Source organism: Hylaeus volcanicus, chromosome 7 (assembly GCF_026283585.1).
Source record: "Hylaeus volcanicus isolate JK05 chromosome 7, UHH_iyHylVolc1.0_haploid, whole genome shotgun sequence".
Lineage (NCBI taxonomy): Eukaryota > Metazoa > Arthropoda > Insecta > Hymenoptera > Colletidae > Hylaeus > Hylaeus volcanicus.
Window position 1 is genome coordinate 12,903,749 of NC_071982.1, and position 24,699 is coordinate 12,928,447.

The 24,699-nt window shown below is 33.1% G+C and overlaps 7 protein-coding genes across 13 annotated transcripts in view; 5 read left to right on the top strand and 2 right to left on the bottom strand.

Annotated features, from left to right (window-relative positions):
* The window catches only part of LOC128880363 (serine/threonine-protein phosphatase 2A 56 kDa regulatory subunit epsilon isoform), a 38,623-nt gene extending 28,330 nt beyond the window's left edge, over positions 1-10,293 (top strand). Inside the window, exons 3-10 of the mRNA XM_054130378.1 lie at positions 7,729-7,925; positions 8,004-8,198; positions 8,280-8,410; positions 8,483-8,600; positions 8,676-8,951; positions 9,055-9,284; positions 9,408-9,553; positions 9,696-10,293. Coding sequence (XP_053986353.1) covers positions 7,729-7,925; positions 8,004-8,198; positions 8,280-8,410; positions 8,483-8,600; positions 8,676-8,951; positions 9,055-9,284; positions 9,408-9,549 — 1,289 coding nt within the window. The 3' untranslated portion in view covers positions 9,550-9,553; positions 9,696-10,293. The remainder of the gene's footprint in view (positions 1-7,728; positions 7,926-8,003; positions 8,199-8,279; positions 8,411-8,482; positions 8,601-8,675; positions 8,952-9,054; positions 9,285-9,407; positions 9,554-9,695) is intronic.
* A 1,793-nt stretch (positions 10,294-12,086) lies between these two features.
* On the top strand, positions 12,087-14,647 carry LOC128880364 (scaffold protein salvador-like). Its single transcript, XM_054130380.1, has 8 exons — positions 12,087-12,681; positions 12,759-12,910; positions 13,021-13,097; positions 13,158-13,285; positions 13,365-13,598; positions 13,673-13,894; positions 13,959-14,264; positions 14,331-14,647. The coding sequence occupies exons 2-8, from the start codon at positions 12,820-12,822 to the stop codon at positions 14,431-14,433; spliced, it is 1,161 nt and encodes a 386-aa protein (XP_053986355.1). The 5' UTR covers positions 12,087-12,681; positions 12,759-12,819; the 3' UTR covers positions 14,434-14,647.
* Positions 14,559-16,094, bottom strand: LOC128880371 (uncharacterized). 4 transcript variants are annotated; one of them, XR_008457807.1, is made up of 3 exons: positions 15,945-16,094; positions 14,885-15,071; positions 14,559-14,799 (listed from the first exon to the last, which is right to left on the bottom strand). XR_008457807.1 is itself a non-coding variant. In XM_054130392.1 (2 exons), the coding sequence occupies exons 1-2, from the start codon at positions 15,051-15,053 to the stop codon at positions 14,654-14,656; spliced, it is 315 nt and encodes a 104-aa protein (XP_053986367.1). In that variant the 5' UTR covers positions 15,054-15,071; the 3' UTR covers positions 14,559-14,653. The 4 variants fall into 4 exon arrangements, 1 of the variants encoding a protein (XP_053986367.1); XR_008457806.1 differs by lacking the exon at positions 15,945-16,094 and adding an exon at positions 15,140-15,471 and having other exon boundaries at positions 14,885-15,060; XR_008457805.1 differs by lacking the exon at positions 15,945-16,094 and adding an exon at positions 15,140-15,468.
* On the top strand, positions 15,558-18,324 carry LOC128880368 (charged multivesicular body protein 1b). Its single transcript, XM_054130385.1, has 4 exons — positions 15,558-16,052; positions 16,533-16,853; positions 17,056-17,200; positions 17,302-18,324. Exons 1-4 carry the CDS (start codon positions 16,031-16,033, stop codon positions 17,411-17,413), a joined length of 600 nt encoding a protein of 199 aa, XP_053986360.1. The 5' UTR covers positions 15,558-16,030; the 3' UTR covers positions 17,414-18,324.
* Positions 18,325-19,364: 1,040 nt separating this feature from the next.
* On the top strand, positions 19,365-21,584 carry LOC128880366 (IST1 homolog). The gene is made up of 6 exons (XM_054130383.1): positions 19,365-20,109; positions 20,191-20,467; positions 20,570-20,731; positions 20,798-20,926; positions 21,028-21,084; positions 21,166-21,584. Exons 1-6 carry the CDS (start codon positions 19,841-19,843, stop codon positions 21,343-21,345), a joined length of 1,074 nt encoding a protein of 357 aa, XP_053986358.1. The 5' UTR covers positions 19,365-19,840; the 3' UTR covers positions 21,346-21,584.
* Positions 21,314-24,341, bottom strand: LOC128880367 (odorant-binding protein 59a). Its single transcript, XM_054130384.1, has 6 exons — positions 24,225-24,341; positions 23,640-23,863; positions 23,222-23,411; positions 22,984-23,019; positions 22,601-22,792; positions 21,314-22,441 (listed from the first exon to the last, which is right to left on the bottom strand). The coding sequence occupies exons 1-6, from the start codon at positions 24,285-24,287 to the stop codon at positions 22,418-22,420; spliced, it is 729 nt and encodes a 242-aa protein (XP_053986359.1). The 5' UTR covers positions 24,288-24,341; the 3' UTR covers positions 21,314-22,417.
* Positions 24,342-24,494: 153 nt separating this feature from the next.
* LOC128880370 (uncharacterized) overlaps positions 24,495-24,699 on the top strand; it is a 1,684-nt gene continuing 1,479 nt past the window's right edge. For 2 of the 4 annotated variants that reach the window (XM_054130388.1, XM_054130390.1), the window contains exon 1: positions 24,560-24,680. Coding sequence is in view for 1 of the 4 variants with exons in the window: in XM_054130391.1 (XP_053986366.1) it covers positions 24,632-24,634 (3 nt within the window). In the remaining 3 variants the exon portion in view is untranslated. Of the gene's footprint in view, positions 24,681-24,699 lie in introns of all 4 variants that reach the window. The other 2 variants (XM_054130389.1, XM_054130391.1) reach the window with 2 other exon arrangements.

Here is a 24,699-nt window from a genome sequence, read left to right on the forward strand (position 1 = left end):
TAAACTATTGAGGTACAAACGAAATGAAAAACGATTCCGGCGGGTACGAACGATTCTAAAGAATCGGGAAAAACCGATTTCAAAAATCTCCATATCGGGTGCTGACCAGTTCTTGAATTTTTTTTGAATTATTAATTGGTCGAGGTACAAACGAAACTATTGGAGGTACAATCAGGTACTAACGAAATACTATCGTTTTCTATTTAAAAAAAAAAAAAAAAAAAAAAAATAATTTTTGAAAAGTCGGGTGCCAACTTCACATAGCTGAATAATAGCGTTAACACGTTGACAGTCAAGCTAAAATTCGTGATAATTTCTATAAAGTTAAAATTTTGTCTCGAGTCTATTGGAAGATTAGATAATTTAACATATGTCGTAGTATTTAGTTTTTCAACGTTGTCAAATTCACGACTCCCGTCCAAATTTATTTTTATTATTGTGTCGCCTTTGAAATTAATTTTTTTTTCATTTCCTAATGGAAAGTCCTGTCACCCATTTCTGGGGTGGCCAACGTGTTAAATGAAAATAACGTGGACGAGCGGAAGCCTGGGGTGTACTAAAAAAAATTCCATCCAAATTTGGAGTCGTTCAAACGCTTCATTGTGTCAGGAGCGACAAAGGTTCCCCTCGAAACCGTGAATAGATCAATGGCTGGCTAGAGCGTTTACAAAGTTTGACGTCTTTCGGAGTGTAACAAAGCTTCGCTCTTTGAATGAAAAAAATATGGGTCTACTACTGGCTACTTTACGGATATACTAAAGTTAACCCTTTGCGCTCTAGTGGCGCCTCTAGGGCGACGTATGTAATTCAAAAGCGATCTATTCGAACGTACAATTTCAATTTTACTTATATCAGAATACAGTTAATTATCAATTGAAATAATAATACATCGAGTCATGAATGTTCGTACATGTTTCTTTTCCGAGTAGAGTTTTTGATTTTACAGAAATTTATCATGAAAATGCCTCGAGCGCAAAGGGTTAACTCTACCTGTTGTTATTTTCGTGTGCTACTGGGTTGTCCAGAAAGTTCGTGCCAGGTTTTAAGAAAAATACAAAGGCATGTTTGAATTTTAATATATTTTTTGTTAATATATATTTTGTTTCACAACCTTTCCACCTTTCAAGGGATGGATATATGTTATTCGTATTTAATCATTTCGATATATTCAAACTTACACCACCAACAAAAAATCGACATGGACTTTCTGGACAACCCAATATACGCTTATTAATTATAACAGGACACGTACATGAGCTCTTCTGTGTTACGTGTGCTATTGCACCGAGCTAACACGTTTTCCTTTTTCTTTTATTTTTTTTTTTTTTTCTAAGAAATTATGAGCTTGGAGCAGTTGATGTTGGCAGTATTTAAAAGGTGTCGAGCGCGAAGGGTTAATTAGTGTCATCTACAGTCTCGTTCGCTAGATTCCTCAGTCTGGTGGTCAGGCCTCGTTAATCCTCGTTGTTAACTTAGCCGTTGCTTTCCTGAGCGAGTAAGGTCGCGTCTTCCAGCAATTTTCGCGGGGTGGCGACGCTAACTCGTTTCACACACAATAACGATTGAATATCTTTTGACGCCGTTGTCCTTTGTCGCTTTCGTCCCGTGTTTTCGTCTATTCCTGGCCTCTTACCGTGTAACCTAACCCAGAGGTAAATGGTTCCACCTCAGCGGTGCGCAACCTTTTTCAGCAGACGACATTAGAATCTCAAAATGTGGTACTCCGGTGCTCAGGTACTCTGTTGGAATATTTACTAAACAGCAACGTGTCATTTTGCTACAAAAATTAATGTACTGAGAATAAATACGTGTACTAAGAATAAATACACAACGTTATACCTGTCACTGCAGGAAGGGAAAGAACTAAAGAAAGAGAAAGTTTTCGTTTAGGCTATGGTTTACCCTCTCATTGAGAAATTTTATTTGGAAAATGTTCAAAAGAGGAAACGAGAGAAAGATGTTGGCAAACTTCAGATTTATTCGAAACCTACGGTTTTAACCATCATTGTCTCTCAAGTGCCTGAGAGGACACTTCCTGTAGTTTACTAAAGACTAAACAGATGTGCTGAAACTACGCTGTATACATTTGTAGTAAATTCTGTGGATCCCAAAGAAATGATTAAAGTAGGTCTATTCAACGTCTGCTATTGTAATAAAATATCAATGTTTGTAAGGTTCAAGGGACACTGTAGTTCACTAAAGACTAAACAGATATGATAAAACTATGCTGTATACATTTGTAGTAATTTCTGTGGATCCCAAAGAAATGATTAAAGTAGGTCTATTCAACGTCTGTTATTTTAATAAAATATCAATGTTTGTAAGGTTCAAGGGACACTGTAGTTCACTAAAGACTAAACAGATATGATAAAACTATGCTGTATAGATTTGTAGTAATTTCTGTGGATCCCAAAGAAATGATTAAAGCAGGTCTATTTAACGTCTGCTATTTTAATAAAGCATCAATGTTTGTAAGATTCAAGGGGTAAATAGTTACAGTACAAGAAAACTGGTATAGTAAATAATTATCTAAAATAATTTCTCAATCATATCTGTCTGTCTTCAGTGATGCATCATTTCTGTGGACTCCAAAGAAATTATTAAAATAGGTCTATTCAACGTCTGCTATTTTAATAAAGCATCAATGTTTGTAGCTTCAAGGGACACTGTAGTTCACTAAAGACTAAACAGATATGATAAAACTATGCTGTATAGATTTGTAGTAATTTCTGTGGATCCCAAAGAAATTATTAAAGTAGGTCTATTCAATGCCTGCTATTTTAATAAAATATCAATGTCTGTAGGTTTCAAGTGGTAAATAGGTCTAGTAAAAGAAAACTGGTAAATAATTACCTGAAATAATTCCTCAATCATATCTGTGTGTCTTCACTGGAGCATCATTTCTGTGGACAACAAAGAAATTATTAAAGTGGGTCTATTGAACGCCTGCTATTTTAAGAAACTTGAATGTTTGTAGGCTTCAAAGGATAAATAGTTCTAGTAAAAGAAAACTGGTAAATAATTACCTGAAATAATTACCCAATCATATCTGTGTGTCTTCAGTGAAGCATCATTTCTGTGGACAACAAAGAAATGATTAAAGTGGGTCTATTGAACGCCTGCTATTTTAATAAAACGTCAATGTTTGTAGGTTTCAAGGGATAAATAGTTCTAGTAAAAGAAAACTGGTATAGTAAATAATTGAACCGTTTATTTTGAAAGTGTTGTAAGTCCATTTGCAGCCCTAAGTATACATCAGTTTAGTAAAATACCCCTAGAACAAATTTATACATATAGTAGGTATCGAGATCGATATAGCTTCATTGTAGAGAAATAAGTTTGATAACTTACAAGGTTTCTAATCTAACGTAACAAAAGGAATAACGTATAGTAACGATAAATGTGTTTAAGATGATCATCCTCAAAATCGAAGATCGCGCGTGGATGTAATTAAAATACCAAGGGATCGGGTTACTGTAATCTCGCATCGAGGATACGTGGTCGACGGACAACTTAACAAAGCTTTTTGGATCGATACGATCGCGATAATCACGCGGCGCCCATGTCGCACACGTTTCTTTTTTTTTCAGCGGTGAATCGATGTGAAAAGTCACGGCCACGGTGTACGGACGATGCGTCTTCGTTCCACCGAATCGAAGAAGATAGAGCAACGATTGCTGATCGAACGAGCCATGAAAATAATTCTTGACTCGGTCGGGGCGAGACTGAAACGCATACCGATGCGTCTAACTATGCGACCTTGCAATCGTTCAACTATTATTGGTATTAGACGGTTGATGTCTTCGCGGTGGAAATAGAAACGTAAGAATTGTTTATTATAGCGGTTGGTGGGGTAGAACGTACTAGTAATTCTGTTGTATACGTAGGAGACGTAGGAAGGGTCAGAAGGTTCACAGTTCGGCCACCAATCGAACCATACCACGATCTGGACGTTAAAGTTTCGCTCGTCTCCCTCCGCTTTCGCGATAGGAATCTCATTCCCCACATAACGGTGGTAAAAAATTCAAGGGGGTTCGTCGAACGATCTGTTTGGTTTATTTTCAGGTCGGTCAACGAGTCCGCAGTCGGCTATCGTTGTTCTCATGGATCCGCGAGAACAACTCGGACGATCTCGCTTATTTTCATCCGCCATCAGGTTTACGTCGCTTCATTTATTTTCGATTTCGCTCGACGTCGATCCACCGACGTAAACTCTGTCGCAATTAACAGATAGCGAGCTTTTTTTTTTAAAGTTCATCGCACAGCTGACGCCGGCGATCGGAGCTTCGGAACGGAATGCTAGGATCATCGATTAAATTGGTTTCACTTTATCGATACATCGCCGGCGCATAAATAATTATCCTCGTGGAATGGACTATCGTGTTCCGAAGTAACTTTGCTTTCTATGAGGCTGCGCCGTGGCCTCAATGAATTTATCGAATTACGCCAAGCCTCACCCCTCTTCCTCCCTCGCTCTATCTATTTCACTCACTCGGTGAAATACTGAACTCTCGCGGAAACGGAGAGGTAGCATGCTTCACGGTATCGTACATCAACCTCATAAAAATCTTTGATCGTGGATACTGTTGGTTATTGATACTTCCTATCGTTGCAGTTTTTCAATTCTGATACGTGCAAGAGGAGAACTCTCTCTGAATTAGTGTAGAATGATGCTGCTTGAACTACCGAAGACACAGATATGATTGAGAAATTATTTTAGATAATTGGACCGTTTATTTTGAAAGTGGTGTAAATCCATGTTCTCTCGTTTCGAGAAAATTAAAGGTTAGCATATCTATTAATTAAAAAATTTAGGCAAATTATATGAAGTCTGGCAATGTTTCTATTGTTTTATCAATATGTAATTTGGTTATACAGGGTGGCCCAAAAATGTTGTAACTCCTTGAAAGGGATGGTTCGGGAGGTGATTTGAAACAACTTTTTCTTTAGCGAAAATGTTATCCGAGGCTTCGTTGATGAGATATTACGGGAAAACACTGACCAATCAGAGTGCGAGGATGCCGGTGGAACGCGACCGCCTATCGAATAGCTTACGACCGCGGGCGCTCCATTGGCATACGCGCGCTCTGATTGGTCGGGGAGCGCGGCCGCCTAGCCCTCTGATTGGTCAATGTTTTCCGTTAATATCTCCTCAACGAAGCCTCGGACAACATTTTCGCTAAGGAAAAAGTTGTTTCAAATCACCTCGCGAACCACCTCTTTCAAGGTGTTACAACATTTTTGGGACACCCTGTATAGTACGTTCTTTAGAGTGGTTTACAGTATCGTCGTATTTAGGTTAATATTCACAAGCACGGGACACACGTTATTAGTATGTATGTCAAGAGTCTTCCATCGATCGTTTTATTGGCCACTTTAACGGTACTCGGACGTGATTGCGACTAAAAATCGACGAGTTAATATTTCGTGGACAGTCAGTCACTGCAATTAGATATCTCTCTGAATCCTGTATAAGAGGCGCTGGATGGGGCTCTTACATGCATCAGAAGTAACTAGTTACAAAAAATAACCCAATAAGAAACCTAGAATAATTTTCTTTCTTTAATAGAAATATATATATATATATATATATATATATATCGTAGCTGTGCGCATTTGTGCCGCGAGTGGACAAAATATTCATAACTTCAAGTTCGGGATTTTGCTAAAAGTTTTCTAGTAACTTTCTTAGGGAGTTGGATCTCCTTATACAGTCTTCATAGGGAAAACCCTAGGCTTCGAATAAATCTGAAGTTTGCTTATATGTTTGTCTCGTTTCTTCTGTTGAACATTTTCCAAAGAAGGAAACGAGACAAACATATCGGCAAACTTCAGATTTATTCGAAGCCTAGGGTTTCACGTTCGTTTTCCATTGTTTCGCAACGGCCGTGTTTTCGAGTGTTTGTCTTAATCTAACATCTTGTATAGACGCAAACGCGCGAGGTGGAGACATTGTGTGGAATTGAAAGATTGAATTTAAACGATCTTAACCGTTTACACGCTGCAGGCGTCATGTTATGCGTTTCATCCGTGAGATGGCTTGCGAACGTACCAATAGTTTTTCTATTTTTTTTTTTTTGCACCAGTTACATTTTTATCTCTCATGTAAATTATCCAAGTACTCGATGTTCTGTTCTGAAAAAATTGCAGGGCTTGTTTGGTTCGATACTCAACCCTGTAGAATCAGGAATATTTAATAAAAATATGTATGGAGAAAGGCTACCTCCTTTAGCATCCAAAAGTCTCCCTTCATTCCACGAATAATCATTCGTTTTCTGTGCATTTCTATCAAAGGCTTCATAGGGTACAAATGGCGATACAATTTCGAAGTTCACACCGCCACAGAAATCGATACATCACAATCGAAAGGAGATAAAAATTGAGGAATCGTAATGTGGACTCTCGCAGGTTGAAAAAGGAAGTAAAAATGAAAAAGGTGGTTCTATTCTGTTATTTCTCTCTCCCGGTCTCCCTCCATTCCTCCTCTCTCCGTTCGTTCACCACGAATTAAAAAAAAAACTCCATCCACTGGGAAAATGTTCAAACCGATGTAAACGCGTTAATAGAGCCCGCGTAATTTATACCGCGGCAGCTATTTTCTCGTTAAGAATTCTCGATAAAATGCCGCGTGGAGATGTCGCCTCGTCGGCTTTCGACGAACGATTTTTCCAACCTTTTATGATAGCTGTTTGGCAAGCGTGAAACGTTCAATACCATTTCTCTCGCGTGCCAATACGATTTCTCTTACTACAAGCTTACCTAAATTATTTTATTTCTCTTTATTTAATAACATACATTTCGTCGCTTATCATGGCATCCTATTTTTTTAAGATTTTATCTATTCGGTGGATAGACCACCACTGTCGACCCTTTCCTAGTCACGTAGCTTTTCTATCTTCTCAAGGAACACATTACAGGGTAGAATATCTCCTCAAGTTTAAAATGTATGAACTTAAATTTGTATAAACTTGAAACGTTTCTTTTTTACAAGGTAGAAAGAGAAATTACGGTATTTGTAATGTTTTACGATACCAAAAACATGTTGCTAAAACTCGTGCACATTTCTGAAAGAAATGTACTCGGTTAAGTACAGTGCTGCCATTGATCGACTGTATAGACACTTAATGGCGCGCACGTGCTGTTTGAATTATAACCTCACCGAACATAACCTCTAATAGGATGTTCGATATATTTTGTCGGTACATAATTCGTTAAGACACGATAATTATGTTCGTATGCACGCATGCTAAGATCGAATTATGTATCGAGCAAATGTACCTGTTCTAATTTTATTTAGCAAATAAGACGATGAAATTAAATAATAAATGATGATACATATAGCTCCTGAGTACATAAAAACGAAACTAGATTTATATACACCCGGTGAAAATAAAAGGGAAAGATGCAATTGAGTAATATCTGTTGTATCTATCTAATCTATTTAATAATCGTTTGGTAGAAAGTCTAGATATCGGTGCCTTGATTTCTATCTAGCTCAAATATTCGGAATTTGACCTTGAGGATGTCGTCCTGTTTAATAAAACTCTTTATGTACCTAGTTAATTGCGTTTTTCCTCGTGTCCCACTTACCCATCCTCACAATTAATTGTTAATGATAATGATAAATATGCGACTACTAAATTTTTTGTTAAAAGAAATGCTTGTATGTTTTGCATTAATGTGAAATGAGTTACATTGAATTAACACAAAATTACCGATATGTTACAGATGCCACGCCGTCGGAACAAGAAGATTTGTTCATTAGAAAGCTTCGACAATGCTGCGTGACCTTTGACTTTTTGGATCCGATGGCTGATCTTAAGGGCAAAGAAGTTAAACGTAGTACGCTCAATGAACTGGTTGAATACATCACTACTGGACGAGGCGTTCTTACCGAGCCTGTCTACCCAGAAATTATTAAAATGGTAGGTATTGGAAAAATAATGTTTGGTCTTGTAACTGTGCAATCAAATATTTTCAATACAATAATACGTTTGTTAAAGATTTCTGCAAATCTGTTTCGCACATTGCCACCAAGCGAAAATCCTGATTTCGATCCAGAGGAGGATGATCCAACACTGGAGTTGAGCTGGCCCCACCTTCAGCTAGTTTATGAATTCTTTCTACGTTTTCTTGAATCTTCAGATTTCCAACCTACGGTTGGCAAAAAAGTCATTGACCAAAAATTTGTTTTACAGGTACAAATTATAGTCTTGATATATAGCATTACAATTTTCTATATGGCATTGACTATAATTAATTATTCATTATTTTCGTAGTTACTGGAATTGTTTGATTCAGAAGACCCTAGGGAAAGAGATTTGCTGAAAACTGTTTTGCATCGTATTTATGGGAAGTTCCTTGGCCTTAGAGCCTTCATACGCAAACAAATAAACAACATTTTTTTGAGGTATTTATGTTTCATAATGATGGGTATATAAATAAACGAATCTTTAGCTAAAACTGTTTGCTACTATTGCAGGTTTGTATATGAAACTGAGCATTTCAATGGAGTCGGCGAACTTCTGGAAATTCTGGGTAGCATTATCAATGGATTTGCCCTTCCTTTAAAAATCGAGCACAAGCAATTTTTGGTTAAGGTAAATATTTCTCATATAAACGTATAATTCGTAAGATATATTTCAATCTGTGATTTATCACTTGTTGGTCCACAGGTGCTGCTACCATTGCATAAGGTGAAGTGCGTATCATTATACCACGCGCAGTTAGCTTATTGTGTGGTACAGTTTCTTGAAAAAGATGCAACTCTAACGGAACCAGTTATACGAGGCCTCCTTAAATTCTGGCCTAAAACATGTAGCCAGAAGGAGGTAATGTTCCTTGGTGAAATTGAAGAAATTTTGGACGTTATAGAACCTAGCCAATTTGTTAAAATACAAGAACCCTTGTTCAGGCAGATCGCACGTTGTGTATCTTCGCCACACTTTCAGGTACTTGAATTAGAAATCTAATATTACATAAGCAAATCGCTTTTGTAAAATAATTATTCCTCGTACGATAATCGTTTTAATGTTGCAACATTCTCGATTACAGATAGCTGAGAGAGCATTGTACTTTTGGAATAACGAGTACATAATGTCTCTAATCGAAGAAAACAATCATGTAATAATGGGAATCATGTTCCCGGCATTGTATAGAATTAGCAAGGAACACTGGAATCAGACGATCATAGCGCTTGTTTATAACGTTCTTAAAACATTTATGGAAATGAATAGCAAGCTCTTCGATGAACTTACTGCCAGCTATAAGTCTGAAAGGCAAAAGTAAGTAACATTTAAGGTTCAAAGAGAAATTAACACGAAGTCAGAATTTTGTATATCTAAAAATTATACTAGAAACGCATCGATAGTATCTATATTATCTATAGAAATATTTGATCATGTTAGAGAAAAGAAGAGAGAAAAGGAAAGGGAAGAACTGTGGAAGAAACTGAATGAATTGGAAGTAGAACGACGTAATGCTCTGACAGCTTCATCCAACACTTCAGTTCCTGTCACTACTGCACCTGCGACACGTGCCCGCCCTTGAGCTGGTGAGTGACCATCGTTGAAGATAGTTTTGGTCATTACTTATTTTGGTAATGATTAATCCCTGTGTTCCCAGGGTTAAATATAATAAAATCGTAATGTATTTATTACGCATTCTACAGAAACCATAACCGCTTTTAATTGCAGGTGGAAGTACATTACCACGCTGCCCGATCATTAGTTCTTAGTTTACGTCGATTGTCCATACACTACATGCAAAAATTACTGTTGTTAGTGAAGGAAAGTGTCTCACAATGACATTCTTTGGCGTAATGTAACTCCTTTCGTTAGTTATGCCTGTCGAGGTGAAACGGAGAAGAAGAAAAAAACACACGAACGAAGGAAGCAGTAATCACAATTTTCTTCTTGATGATGATTGATGAGTTCTAATATTTTTATTGTGTACATTAATTTCCAATTTTCTTTTTTCCTTTTTTCTTTGATAGCAATGATTTAAGTTGTATAATGTACTCAGTGTCAGCACATAGTACGAGGATGTTAGCCCCTTCTTAAAAAAAAAAAGAGTTCAGCTGTGCTCGGTAGGAGGAGATGATCAAAGTGTAAATTACAAGTAGACGAAATGTATCCTTATAACATTGAGTTTTGCATGTGACATTCGCTTCGGTTATTACACGGCTAATGTCTTCTAATGACTGACCCTCCTTACACTGATTCTCGCCTTCGACGGAGCCAGCGGGGGCGTTGTTTGAAATGTATCATATATTCGTATTATTGATAATGATAACTATAACAAAACATAATAAAATTAGGTAAAAATATATATATATAAATATATATATATATAATAATACATTATATTATAAAAATATGATAATATTGATGATACGACGAGTCACACATTCACATATACACGATTACACTAAACTGTGGTAAACACGTGTAACGTACAGAACCGCTGTGCTATAAATATTAACATTATGCCGACTGCATGGCCGCAACAAATGGAATAAATTTTTTCAAAGAGGGAGAGACCCGTAACCGATATGCTGCAAGCATATCGACGAAATAATATTGAATAATAAGGTTCGATTCACTGAAACAAAAACGTAAAAAAATATATGTTGTTTTTTAAATAAAAATAATAAAAAAAAAAACAAAACAAGCGAGGGGCAAGTATACAATAAAAAAAAATTAATTGTACCAAAATATCCATTGCTTATAAATATAATAAATAATAGAGATACAATGCATAAGATTTATTCGGAGCTGTGCTCCAACAGGCCACCGCAAAGACGTGGGGATCGTTTTTAAAGTTTCTTACCATTGCATAATAATATTAATATTAATAATAATAATAAACAATAGTAGCTCTTAATAAAATAGATGGTTAACAAAATGAGTGACTGCTTGCTCATATTTTCATGAAGTAATCGAGAGACATCTAACATATTTGTTAAATATTATTTTTCCATTTTTTGTTTTCGCATCGAATATGTTTTACCTCATATCTCATAGTACACTTTGTTTACATTACACACTGTTTATCTCCACTTCATGAAAAGATTAGTTCAAAAATAAATTAAAAGTATATAATTATTGTAAATGCTGTAATGTGACGCGAGAAGAACAACATAGGTAAAATCATAAGAGTTCTATACGCATAAATAGACACTTTATTAAACGAACGTCTCATTTATTTCTACTCTCTTCAATTCTTTTTTAAACGCGATACTTATTCAAACACCATGGACACCATCGGGTTCGTCAGCTGTTCGTTATGGCCTATTTTATTTTAAGTTCGCAAATATATCCCTCCCTCCCATTCTCACACAGATAGAGCATTTTAATAATTATTACGTTTTGGGCTAACTTAGATTTTAGCGCAGTTTCAAGTCTAACATAATAAGGAATTCTAATGATATATATTAGTATTTTTTTATATCGTGACAAACTGCATTTGTACGACATCATTAATAACCGAATAGATGACAACATGTTTACAAACAAGTACTTCCATAATTTGCGGGAAATGGAATATAATCAAAAGAATTGGAACAATAGAGAAATCCTATGGATACAAACGCGAGCTACACTGTGATAGTCTATCGTATGTATTTATCGTTAAAAACCAACCGTTTAGCGATTATTCCATCGGTTTCATTTTTTCTTTACGCAAATTACGAATCAAGCAAACCTCAACTTATTTACGATTAGTCCGAATTATAGTGATGGTATGATTTCATTGTATATATAGATTTAATAGATATATATACTTCAGATACTCGTATTAATCACTGTTAGGAAACCAACAGTTGTACAGTTGATTTTAGAATGTAAAAAGAGTAACATAAACGAAAGTTGATTAATTTATCCTTGTCATATTAAGCATAAGAATAGTTAGCTATCCATATATAATAAATTTAAGTGCAGTAATCGATTAAGATTATTACTTATTTATTTGTATACATTTATATAGCTGTGGCCCAAAGATATACAAACTTAGTTAAAAGTTGTTTTAGAAAGATTATTATAAGAGTTCAAAAAAAAAAAAAAAAAAAAAAAAGAAATTAGCTAGTTTGCTTTACAAAAATAATATTAGAAGACCTTTGTTATTAAAATTTGAAAATAACTATTTAAACGTTTTACTTTTGCATGAACAAAGCCTTGTTTTGTATAATAGTTAAAAATGAACTCTTAAAACCAAAAGAATGCAATGATACCCTATTTACGTGTGACATTCACATGTATTGTTGATATACATACATGGTATATCGTCCTGTAAACAAGTTAATACATGTATTTACATAATCTATTTCATTTCATAATATATAGCAATCATTGAGATAGGTTATGATTCGTAATTGAATATAACATAATCAATGAACAATTCATTGATGAGGTAAATAAAAAACGTATGATTGGTCTTTTAAACACCCTGCAGAATTTAAATATTCTCGAGAATCTTCAATCTTGGAGAGTTTTATTTTCTTAAATTATTAACATACATATCTAATACGCTGTCGGTTACTCATCGTTGGTACTTGCTCTTTATAAATATTTCCAACATGAAGGAAAAGATGAGAACTTACGTCAAACGCAGCATATAAATTGAAAATACTCGATAATTTCGGCACGTGCGTGAAATGAATTTCTGAAGCATGTTAACGACAATGTAATTGTCCTTCTATATTAATTAACGTGTACGAAATATGGTCGAACTGACGTGATTATAACATCCTATCAATATAGGTTATAAGTTCCAAATATCGACGATCCATTGATTTGACGTTCTACTCGGATATTTATCATCATGTTGTCGCGAAAGAACAAAGATCTAAGGACAATCAAAGAGGGTGTAGTTGGGAAATACGTTAAAAAGGAAACTCCACCTGAAATGCCAAGTACGTTATTTTTGTCTTTTCACTTATTTTACTTGCATCGTATCATGTAAACTGGTAACAGTGTTTCTGTTTAATTCGATTCCCTTCCTCAAAGTATGATTCATTTATAGTTATCAATGTATGGACCACAGAACCGAATAGAAGAACAAGAAATCGTAATAATCATCAAACTATTTCAACATCAATGGTAATTAGTAATCGTGTTCATTAAATGATTGTAGGCCAATAAACCTTTATTTTTACGTAGTCTATCCCACAACAACCTAGCATGGTACAGAAATTTGGCAACGCTAAAACAACAATGAGCGCTGTAGGTTTGGGAAGTCACGAGGGAAAGTATACTCCGAATAGTTCTGTGCCAGACTTAGCCCAGAGGTAATCTATCGATGTATTTAAAAATGTTTTCACTACTATCCATAAAACCCAAAGAATCCTATAAAATTTATTTCTCCAGATTTGCCAGTCTTTCAGTTAATACTAGTACAAGAGATGGATTGCCATCTCGTACAGCGACTCCGATGTATCATTCCAGACTTTCGCCTGCTATATCTCATACTTATGTTAATCAGTACGCTGGATCCGAGTACCATTTAGATAGGGTTCAAACGCCGCAAATGCCTTATAAACCTTTCGACATTGATTCTGGTTATGAAGAATATAATCATTCCGTTTATCGTCAAAATACAGGGTATAAAATTACTACTACCCTTGGCTTGCCTAAAAGCATCGAATTACATACGTTTTGTTTATCTTATTTTTAAGATACAGTCGATGCCACTCGGAAAGATCGAGTTCTAGAAACGAACAACAAGAAGAACTTCCTTTACCCCCTGGATGGTCCGTTGATTTTACTCTTAGGGGTAGGAAGTATTACATAGATCATAATACAAAGACCACTCATTGGTCTCATCCCCTCGAAAAGGAGGGTTTACCCACAGGTTGGGAAAGAATAGAATCCCCAGAATATGGTGTTTATTATGTTAAGTGAGTATGACTAAAGTTGAGATTTGAATTATCATGTTTAAGAAACGTTATCAACTGTTTTCAGCCATATCACGCGACAAGCTCAGTATGAGCATCCGTGTTATCCCCATGAAATCCAAGCAGTACGCGTTGTAGCACCCCCGCGTCACACGCACTTTCACTCCCATAGTGTCTTAGTCCCTGCTAATCCGTATCTGAATGAAGAAATACCTCACTGGTTGTATGTATATAGTAGAGCATCGGTAGCGTTAGATCGTAAATTACGGTGGGAGCTCTTTCGTCTACCCGAACTCGATTGTTTCAATGCCATGCTTACAAGATTGTACAAACAAGAATTGGAGGAAGTAGTCATGCGCTACGAAGAGTACAGGTTTGTTACGTTCTGTTGGGATGATTTTTTGTTAATGCGCATCGCTCTAATATCATGTTCGTTTAGGTCAGCTTTATTATGCGAAATGGAACAAAGGTTAAAGGAATTGAATCCAGAAACTTCGAATTCCTTGTCAGGAGCAATCGCTTTACGACAGTCTCTTCCTTGAGTAAAATTTGATTAAATCGAGAAGAACAGTTTAAATTGCCTTACCTTTTACACATTGAGAAGAGTTCCTGAATGAATTTGACCAAGATATTCTCATAACTGTATTTGTGAATAGTATGAGCTTAATGGAATTTTATTTTTTTTTAATCTATTTTAATATGTATTAATCAATAAACTAGCTTAAATTTTAAATATTAAACTATCATTATGCTATATATTGTTCACACATCTTCTTTCTTTTTTAATGTTGTCAATTTGGAAGTGTCTTCAAATTTTGGGATAATTTTGTCTTCTACCACAGACGTTCCGTGTACCCGTATGTAGTGTATATCTCTTCTTCTAGATAATCTTTGTAACAATGCCTCCCCTGAAAATATTTTCGTTTTATATAATACAATGTTGAAATTGTAACAATTAATAAACACAAAATAGGTTGAGTTCATTATAAATACTTTGCGCATCTTTATCTGCAGGTATTTGTTCCCGGTAAATCGTGTACAAAGTAAGAGCACCAAAGTTCCATCCTACAATAGCATATAGTACTGAAAGACGTTGTTTAAACAATGCAGCTTCTTCAACATTTTTCGGTCGAAACATTCGGAATATCCATCTTAGAGGCATGATGTTTCTACATAAAACCTTAAACAATAAATATTCACAAGGCAAACTTCATCGAATAAAAGTAACGTATAGTTACATAACCTTACATTTTATAAGAAATACGCGAACAAAATTCACAATATTATTGAAAGTAACGAAGTAAGCATCAGGATAATATGTTGTAAAATAAATATTGCTATCGTGAAAAATAATGTAACTATCATGGGAGTTATTAAAAACACTACACCAGTGGCGCTTGTAACGAAATGGTATCGATATCTAGGCGATTCTATTAAAATTCGAAGAAAATATAAAAATAATAATTAAAGGTTTAAAAACATGTTACGGGGATTATTCCTATTAGTTACATCATTTATTTATTTAGCCTTTTATTATTGCGATCCGAATTTTCTAATCACAAGTGATCGGAAGAATAATATTCCCTACCTAATTTACCAACAGAGCATCGGTAAATGTTACTAAATACGTCAAAAGTGCTCAACTTTACATACGCATAATTTTTAAACAGTTGTTTCTTAACATTACAACATCCATTTTTGTGATTTAGGCATCAAAAGCTACTAAACGGTATTAAAAAAAATCAATAATTTTTAGTGGCCCGAAGTAAAGTTGAGCCGGTATGGCAGTTTTTATATTAAAAAGCATTTTCAATCTTTCCATCTACTGAATGGAAATTGAATTGTCACTTATGTTCACTTCATTCACTTGAAGAAGATTTGTAATAAATGGTAATAATAGTGACTAATACACTAATACTGCCTTGTACGAAGTGTGTAGTACTTAGTGTAATCAAGTGTAATTGTGTAATACCTGTTGATGTTGACGATTGCCATGTCAATTCACTTAGTTGAATGACAGTGAAATCTATCAAATCGTGATTTTGATACTTACCAGATCTTCTTCAGGAGAAGATTCGCTTTATTGGTCCAGACGTTTATTTTGTAAATTTTGTCACAACGGGTGCCGAACAATCAGCCATGTCCGTCTCTCAGATGGAAAGTATCCTTATCAAAATATTTCACAAATTTAACATTATTTATTTCATTATGGTTTTAATTAAAACCAATGTTTTCTTTGTTAGATAACATGAATTATTTGTATAAACACAAATTATGTACGTTGTATAAACATATTTCGCGTTATTTCAATAAAATTTGACAGTTTGCATCCTTTTAAGAAAGGTCAGGTTAGATTTTGTGAGGTTAGAATTTGAAGTTCCTATTCTAAGAATAAACATGTTTCGAGTTTAAAAAATTCTATTTACGATAGTTTTGAGTCTTTAAATTGTACGAAACATTTTATGACCTTATCAATCTAAGTTTTCTTTATAAAATCTACAAAAGTAAGAAAGTATATAAAGCTGTTATATGTATACAGTTATATATAAATATAATTAACATTTACAACTAAGCAATTGAAATCCAACAATAAATTAAGCGAATTAGAAGGAGTAATATATTTTCCTAAATTATCGATTAGAAAATTTATTTAATCTCAAGTTTGCAGTAAAGGAGTTGGAGCGAAACTCTAAAAAGTGCGAGAAAGAAGAAAAAGTTGAGAAGGCCAAAATAAAAAAGGCCATTCAAAAAGGTAATATGGAAGGTGCCCGTATTCATGCAGAAAATGCAATTCGTCAAAAGAATCAAGCATTAAATTATTTACGTATGAGTGCAAGAGTTGATGCAGTAGCTAGCAGAGTACAAACTGCTTTGACTACACGTAAAGTCACTCAGTCAATGGCTGGTGTAGTGAAAGCAATGGATGCTGCAATGAAATCAATGAATCTAGAAAAAATTTCAGGTGAATATGTCAATCTCAAATATACAATATATTACTTAATATGAAATAATATACATAGATGTTTATAGATTTCTCTTTAGATTTACTATATTATTATTTAAATTTAAGATTGATAAATATTTGTGACTATATTATGAATTTGATATATGTATAATATATCACAAAGAATGATGTTAATTATTCTGTACAAAATTAATCATAGGTCTAATGGATAAGTTTGAAAGTCAATTTGAAGATCTAGACGTCCAAAGTTCATACATGGAAAATGCAATGTCTCAAACAACAACTACTAATGTTCCACAGAATGATGTCGATTCATTATTACAACAAGTTGCAGATGAAGCTGGGTGAGTATTCTTTCTCAAAACCTTGTATAAAGCAAAATAATTATTTAATATAATATAAATTTAATAATCACATACAATATACATTATATAATTTGTTACAGATTGGAATTGAATATGGAATTACCATCTGAACAATTAGGTAGTATAGGCACAGCTACTGTCAGCCAAGAACAGGATGAACTTACCCAGCGATTAGCAAGACTTCGTGAATAATAATACACGGATAAAAGTCGCTCATAGCACAGGTATATGTATAACGAGAAAGATATTTAATGCTTGTCCACTAAAAACAGCACCAGCTTATTAAGACAAGAAAGCTGTCGAAAATTGTTTCACTGAAGTAATTAAAGTCTAAGCAATCATGGCTGACATGCATATTTGCATACTTTGCAATGTATATGTTAACTATAAATCTATTAAAACATTCTGCAAAGACTTGAATCATATTGGTAAATAAAATATATTTTTAATATGCTTAGCTTGAGTATTTCTGTTACTTAAAAATGTTCAGGCTTTTGTGTAATATAAAAGTATTATTAAAATTGCACTATAAGTAACTTGTACTATTGCTTGGGAGAAAAAACTGTAAACCTAAACGTGACGATCTTATGTTATAGAATTTTATAAAAGTAAAGTAATATATGTATAGAAGCAATATTTGTTGCAAAAAAAATCAAATTTTATATCTATTTGTGAAAATTACAATTTAAATAAATTGAAAACAGAAAATATTGGGAAGAAAGCTTAAATAATAAAGCTTTTATGTGTTATTCGATACCTGCAAAAATATTGAAAACGTAGATTTCTAAAAGTTGCATAGAATAATAATTATATTAATATCTGCTGTACACGCATTGACATTCATCAATATGTTGTTAATCAATTCCTTTTTAAATTGGTTACCACGTAATTACCGTATTTTTAATCTAAAATGGGCATTTCATGTATTTAATTTAGACAATCTCAGAATCAATTCGAAATTGCAACGATGCTGTATAATATAAACTTAGATGTATAACGTAAATTTAGAAAGCGCATACTTCTTAAGTAATATTAATAACAATTGTAATTACCTACCATAATATTACAAAAAATATAATTTAATATAAAGACAACTTAACAAAGACATGTTTTATTAGTAAGAGATATTCATATTACTGTTTTTGTTAAAGATGCCCTATAACTATAACAAAAAATAAAACTTATCTCTTATTTTCTACCAAGAGCAAAACTAATACTACGCTGTGCCAAATACGTTTAGAAATGCTCTAAATACTTATATTATAGGTTGTACAAAACTTCAAAAGAGCAAATGCTGACCTAGAAGTGGACCCTGATGTACTATTCAGTTTTCTTCTATTTAATTGTGTTTCCAATTCTTTGGTGGTTTGGTGCATTTATTATACTTGGACTTAAATTTACTGAATGTTCAATATTAATTGTGATATGATGAGTAGATGAGTATACGGCCTACTGAGATCATTCGTTAAGCAATCCAGTGATTTCAATTACATATACTCATATACTCGTATATTTTACATATACTCATTATAAAAACTTACCACTGTATGAATTGCAACATTTCCAATCGCGTTTCGTAATACGTTATTACTTAACATAGTTTCTTAAGAGGTTGCAATTCAAGAACTGTTACTTGTATTGGTTCAAGCCTCTGTGCAATTACTTCTGCAGGTTAATTGTACAAATGTTAATTGTAGAAATAAACAAGCAATTATAAAGTAATTTTAAAACTATAGAGATTCAAACTTGACAGTTTATGAATGTAAAAGGATTTGGAGGTGTGGATACATGGGAAACTAAGAGGAACTGTTGTTCTTCTTCTTCTTCAGGTAACATGAAATTCTCCAGCTCAAAATCATTCAATACTCCGAAATTCGTTTCATCTTGTATCTACATTTGAATAACATTAATATCCATTTAAATTCAAGTGGATTATCAAAATACAAACAAATTATTTTCTATTAAATTTGTGTAATACACGATATATTCAGTTACGATAATTTTATATCATAATAGTTTCATTTTACATTTATGTGATTCATTTAGTTCATGACAAATCAACTCCAAGAAAATTCAAAGAGTAAACAAACAAAAAAGAACCACTCTACAGGTTTATATGTAAGTCGATGTACAGATAATACATATTACACTTTTGAAATGCGCGCCATACAGTTTGTAATCCTCCATTTGCGCAGACGCGATACGAAGTAAACTGTTAACCTAACCTGAGTACATCAGGTTCAGTTCGTTTGCATGTATTCATGCACGTATAGCAATTTAACTTAACCGTGACTGAAGTTTCGTAGAAATATGATGTCTAATGCGCAGACACTTGTTCTTCATTTATAAATTTATTTTTTGATATTAATTATCATCTTATTCGTATCGTGTACTCTACAATTCGTATTTTCTATAGTATACTCGTCGAATTCCTTATCCAAGCTCCACGACGTTGGGAAATCATACATATTACACACATTAAAACTGATTATTGAATTGTATTTGGTCTGAGCTGTCAGTTTCTGTCACTCTCCGAAATAACCTCTACCTATCTCCCACGTAAGAGTATGAGAAATCGTGTTAATTTCTCGCACTTGTGATAAGAAGAATCGAACAAAAATGTTCTCAAGCGGACCGAATTATACAAAATTGAAGACGCATTTGCGTCTAGCGATAAATCGGCTCAAATTACTCGAGAAGAAAAAAACTGAGCTCGCTCAGAAAGCACGGAAAGAAATCGCCGATTACATTGCTACGGGAAAAATCGAGAGAGCAAAAATACGCGTCGAACACATTATTAGAGAAGATTACATGGTCGAGGCTATGGAGCTGCTTGAAATGTATTGTGATCTTCTGTTGGCACGTTTTGGACTTATTCAACAGATGAAGTAAGTGTAATGTTATTTTTGTTAGTAAATATTAATTGCATTTAATGCATCGTACTACGTTATTTGTACTCCAAATTACAGAAATTTGGACGAAGGATTGGCAGAAGCTATTTCTACGATAATCTGGGCTGCGCCAAGAATCCAAACTGATGTTCAAGAAATTAAAGTGATTTCTGATATTTTGATAGCTAAGTACGGCAGACAATATACGGATGCTTGCAGAGAAGAGGCAGTGCAAACTATTTCCGAGAAGTTAAAACATAAAATGAGCGTGCAGTCACCATCTAAGTTACTCGTTGAAAAATATCTTGTGGAAATTGCGAAGAATTATAATATCGAATACGAGCCAGATCCTCAGGTAAGCATTAATACCAAGGAGCATTAATAAATATAGTATATGGTAACATTACATAGATTAGTATCAAGGCAATAATCAATGCATATAATTTTAACATCATAGGTAATGGCTGAGGGACAAGACGCTTTGTTGATAGATGTTGGTGGTAACGGAGAAACAAGAAATAACTTAGATATAGCTTCGGGAGGTGGTGTACCACAACCAGCGGGATTCATTGGGTTTCCACAACCTCCACTATTACCAAATCCAGCAGCTAATTTCATAGTAAGTGGGAATTATTATTATACATCAAATAAAATGAATTTTACATTAATTTATTTTAATTTTCAGAATGCAGAGAAAGGGCCTATAGGATTTGTACCTCCAGTAGGACCCTTAGAAAGTAAAGATCAAAATGTTTCTTACAATCCTACTGTTTCTTACAACATTCCATTAGACAATTCCAATGGTAACAAACCTGTGAGTATCTCTAATACTCTCTGAAAATAATTAAAATTGTCGATGTTTTACCAAGTTCTTATTTTATTCATAATCTGTTAATGATAACATTTTTTATTTAGGAGAATGATTTACCTCCACCATATGCTCCATCATTTCCACCTGATTTAAATAAGCAGGTGATGCAATAATGAGAATATTGAAAATCGTTATATATGTAGATATAAATTGCAATAGTAATCTATGATTTTTTATTACAGTCCGATCAGAAACCAAAACCACAGCCGAGATCAAAAATGCCAATGAATGACTTTCAGCTCCCAGATTTACCAGCTGTACCAACACAAAATGATTTACCCCCCAATGATCCGTCTTCTAGCGAAGACATTGATTTTGATGATTTAATGAAACGTTTTGAAGATTTGAAAAAAAGGAAATAGTCTTTTATATTTATAGTAATATATCACGATATATGTATATTATAATACAGCATAGTGGGTATAACTGTAAAAATTGAAAATAATATAGTTTATTCATTCGATTAAAATTTTGGAATTTAAGTAACCCAACGATAGTACTAGCAATGATTCGTATCAAATATTTTGCAATGGTAGATTCAAAAATTCTGATAAAATGTTATATACCTGCAATAATGCAAGAATATACAAAAATTTATAAACGCATTCATCTCGAATTGTTATCATCAGTGCTATAGAAAAGCATAAGCTGTGATCATTTTTGAATGTTTAAAATTTAACAAAACGTAAAAAAATATAAAAATGAGAAATATTACGAAAAAAATGTTACTGTTGAATAGTTTCTGCCTTGACCTTCTTTTTAACGTTTCGAGTACGCTGCGAAGCAATATTTATCCGCTGCAATGGTGTTATTTGCATTGCTGATACAATAGGCTATTTTGAAAATAATATATAATATTACTACTAAATAATCACAAAAATGTTGTTTATGTGATAATTTATTTGTTATAGAAATTATTTTTAATGTTCATTGAATTGTGACAAAAATGTTACCATATAAGGCAACATTTAAGAATTTCAATATTTTTGCAGTAATGATGATTATAATCGAAAACATTACTTGTAAATGTTGTAAAAATTCTCTTTGTAACGTCATTTAAACTATGTGCAATTACACTTTCAATTTGTATGGTGTTGAAAGCATTATAGTATGTAATGTAGTATAAGTAATGTTTTTGTAAACACTGATTTTTAACGCAATTTATAATGTCATTATAAAGTATTAATCACTTGTTTTATTTCACAATATTATCATTTCATACTTTGTACAATACAATTAATGGAAACCGTGCAATATAGAAATCCTCAAGCATTGGTTCTGAAGGTATTATAATAGAACATTTACATCTTTTCAAAAGGATTCGCTGTTTTATATGATTTATTAGTTATACTTAAATGTTCACTACCTTTATTAATTTTATATACATTATTTCTATACTATTTTCTGCTTTCTAACATATTCGATGAAACTTCTTCAATTTTCCCAGTCTTCACATTTCTGAAAATAGAATAATTTTTATTTCAACATATTTGTTAGTTTCTTAATTACTACCATGGTAAAATAATAGCAAGCAAGTGAAACAAAATTAGAGAATAATTTCAATGGAATTGAAGTTCCATTATTTATTAAAGAATATAAATTTTATTAAACACTTACTTCACGTCCCTTCTCAGCTAAACACTTCAAAAGATTCTGCGAGAATTCGCACTTGTCTCTTTTATTTGATTCGAGATAACGAAAGCATTCAATAGTTGATTCTTCAACAAAATCTCTTAATTCTGGATCTTGAATATTTTGACTCATTAATGGAATCACAGAGTCACGTCTTGGAAATCCCTTTTGATCTACCTATTATTATTCGTCATATGTTTAGAAAGAAAATGTTTCAATGAAAAAGATGTAAATAGAACTATTTTTCCAAATAATGAATGAGAAATTTTAATAATAAATTATGTACGTACTATTTTTGTTTAAATACACTTTATATATAAAAGGTTATTAAATGAAGTATCGAATTGAATTATAATAATCATACTTACAACGTTCAATTCGTTGAAAAAACACTGCACAATGCACTGCAAAATATTAAGACTTAATAAAGTTTATATCAAAGTTGCTATCGAATAATAAAGTTATTTATTACGTGCACATTAATTGCAATTTAATTGCAATTCAGCTAATTTCATTTGAGTTTTCAGTTTTTATGATTACGTTCAAACGTAGTTAGAGAATAAATTTGAAAGATTTGGAATCATTTATAATTTTGCTCGAACTTACAGATTGTTCTCGATTGTTATTATTACTATTATTATTATAGCGCGTATTTTCATTGTTAAACTCGTCATTTTTATTGCGCCGACTTGAGTTCTGATCGTTAATTCTACGATTATTTTTCATATTTTGAAAATCCCTGAAATTTCTATTTTTGGAGTCAGATGAACGGATGTCGCTATTCCCTTCAGAAGGTCTGCGCACATAAAAAGATGAATTAAAATTTATTAACGTTTGTAAAATAATAATTGAAAATTATGAAAGATATTTGATATCAATATATATTATATATAATATAATATTATATATATATATTATATGGAATTATGTTTTATATAAGAAAAAAAGAAAAAATACTTGTAATATTCGGATAATTGTAATCGCTAATTATAGTGTCAGAAATTATGTATTATTCAACTTATACCTGTATCTTTGATTATTATTCATGGAGCGATTGTAAGAGGTCCTGTCCATCTGCGTAGAGAACATTTTCTCTTCAGAACTATAATCGCTTTCTGAATTTTCGCTTTCTGAAGACATAGAATCATCGTTGTCCATACCAGAACCAGAATAGCGCTTTTTGCAAGTTTGTAGAACCTTTTGAAATTGCATATCCATTTCTTGATTCGCCGAACGACATCTCAAAGCCTAAAGAAAAGGAATAGTTTCATGAATAAATTAAAAAAAAGCGTTGATTCTAAAGAAACTAGAACAGTCGAATTTTAAAAAATATATCACCTCACAAAGAATGATACGACGAAACTTTTTTAAATTTACAGTTTATTCATAAGAAATTTTGTTTCAAAAATAAAAGTTAAAAGCTTACAAGTCCTTTTTCTTGAAATTCGATTACGAAAAAGAACTTTAAAGTTTTTTATTTTTATTTTTGAAACTAAACGTCGGACGAATAAATTGTAAATATAAAAGTTTTGTCTTGTTGTTTTCTACAAGGTGATATTTTAAAAAAAATTGATTTAAGTATACTTTAATATTTATTAAAACAACTTACTACCCCCTCGTCGAGGATAAATAGGATTACACAGTATATTGTAAATAGAACAAAATTTGTCATTATGGATCCAACGTTTCACCAATTTAACGTACACCTAATAGAACTTTGTTCCCTTTCGGTCGGGTATATAAACGAAATTAACAGGAAAACGTTTCGACGTTAATTGTTCGTCGTTCCACTTTTGAAAAGAATATGAGTTCAGTGGACGTTTCGGTGACACGTTGTATCCGGAATTATTCACTTCCCGTTGAACATGAATTGTGTAATCCTCGACACAAAACTAACGTAAAATTTTTTATTGTCTTTTCAGGACATTTTCCGAGTCAAGGACGGTATCTCATGGTTCTGGATGATAAATTTGATAAAAAAAAAGAATTAACGTTCATTCTTTCAGTCAAGGGTGAATGGTACACTATGAAATGTTTATTATCATTTTGTTTGGTATTTGAGAAGGTTGATCACTCTTCTCTAT

What these genes read in the sequence shown, in the direction of transcription:
- LOC128880371 (XM_054130392.1), bottom strand. Translation starts at nt 15,053, where the DNA reads ATGCCTCTAAGATGGATATTCCGAATGTTTCGACCGAAAAATGTTGAA. An exon ending in TGCAGATAAAGATGCGCAAA is followed by an intron (nt 14,800 to 14,884) that starts GTATTTATAATG and finishes AAATATTTTCAG; the next exon opens with GGGAGGCATTGTTACAAAGA.
- LOC128880367 (XM_054130384.1), bottom strand. Translation starts at nt 24,287, where the DNA reads ATGACAAATTTTGTTCTATTTACAATATACTGTGTAATCCTATTTATC. An exon ending in AATAATAATCAAAGATACAG is followed by an intron (nt 23,412 to 23,639) that starts GTATAAGTTGAA and finishes TTATGTGCGCAG; the next exon opens with ACCTTCTGAAGGGAATAGCG. An exon ending in TTTTCAACGAATTGAACGTT is followed by an intron (nt 22,793 to 22,983) that starts GTAAGTATGATT and finishes GAATAATAATAG; the next exon opens with GTAGATCAAAAGGGATTTCC.
- LOC128880368 (XM_054130385.1), top strand. Translation starts at nt 16,031, where the DNA reads ATGTCCGTCTCTCAGATGGAAA. An exon ending in GTCCGTCTCTCAGATGGAAA is followed by an intron (nt 16,053 to 16,532) that starts GTATCCTTATCA and finishes ATTATCGATTAG; the next exon opens with AAAATTTATTTAATCTCAAG. An exon ending in CAAGTTGCAGATGAAGCTGG is followed by an intron (nt 17,201 to 17,301) that starts GTGAGTATTCTT and finishes AATTTGTTACAG; the next exon opens with ATTGGAATTGAATATGGAAT.
- LOC128880366 (XM_054130383.1), top strand. Translation starts at nt 19,841, where the DNA reads ATGTTCTCAAGCGGACCGAATTATACAAAATTGAAGACGCATTTGCGT. An exon ending in GGACTTATTCAACAGATGAA is followed by an intron (nt 20,110 to 20,190) that starts GTAAGTGTAATG and finishes TCCAAATTACAG; the next exon opens with AAATTTGGACGAAGGATTGG. An exon ending in ATTCCAATGGTAACAAACCT is followed by an intron (nt 20,927 to 21,027) that starts GTGAGTATCTCT and finishes TTTTTTATTTAG; the next exon opens with GAGAATGATTTACCTCCACC.
- LOC128880364 (XM_054130380.1), top strand. Translation starts at nt 12,820, where the DNA reads ATGTTGTCGCGAAAGAACAAAGATCTAAGGACAATCAAAGAGGGTGTA. An exon ending in AAACTATTTCAACATCAATG is followed by an intron (nt 13,098 to 13,157) that starts GTAATTAGTAAT and finishes ATTTTTACGTAG; the next exon opens with TCTATCCCACAACAACCTAG. An exon ending in GTGCCAGACTTAGCCCAGAG is followed by an intron (nt 13,286 to 13,364) that starts GTAATCTATCGA and finishes TTATTTCTCCAG; the next exon opens with ATTTGCCAGTCTTTCAGTTA.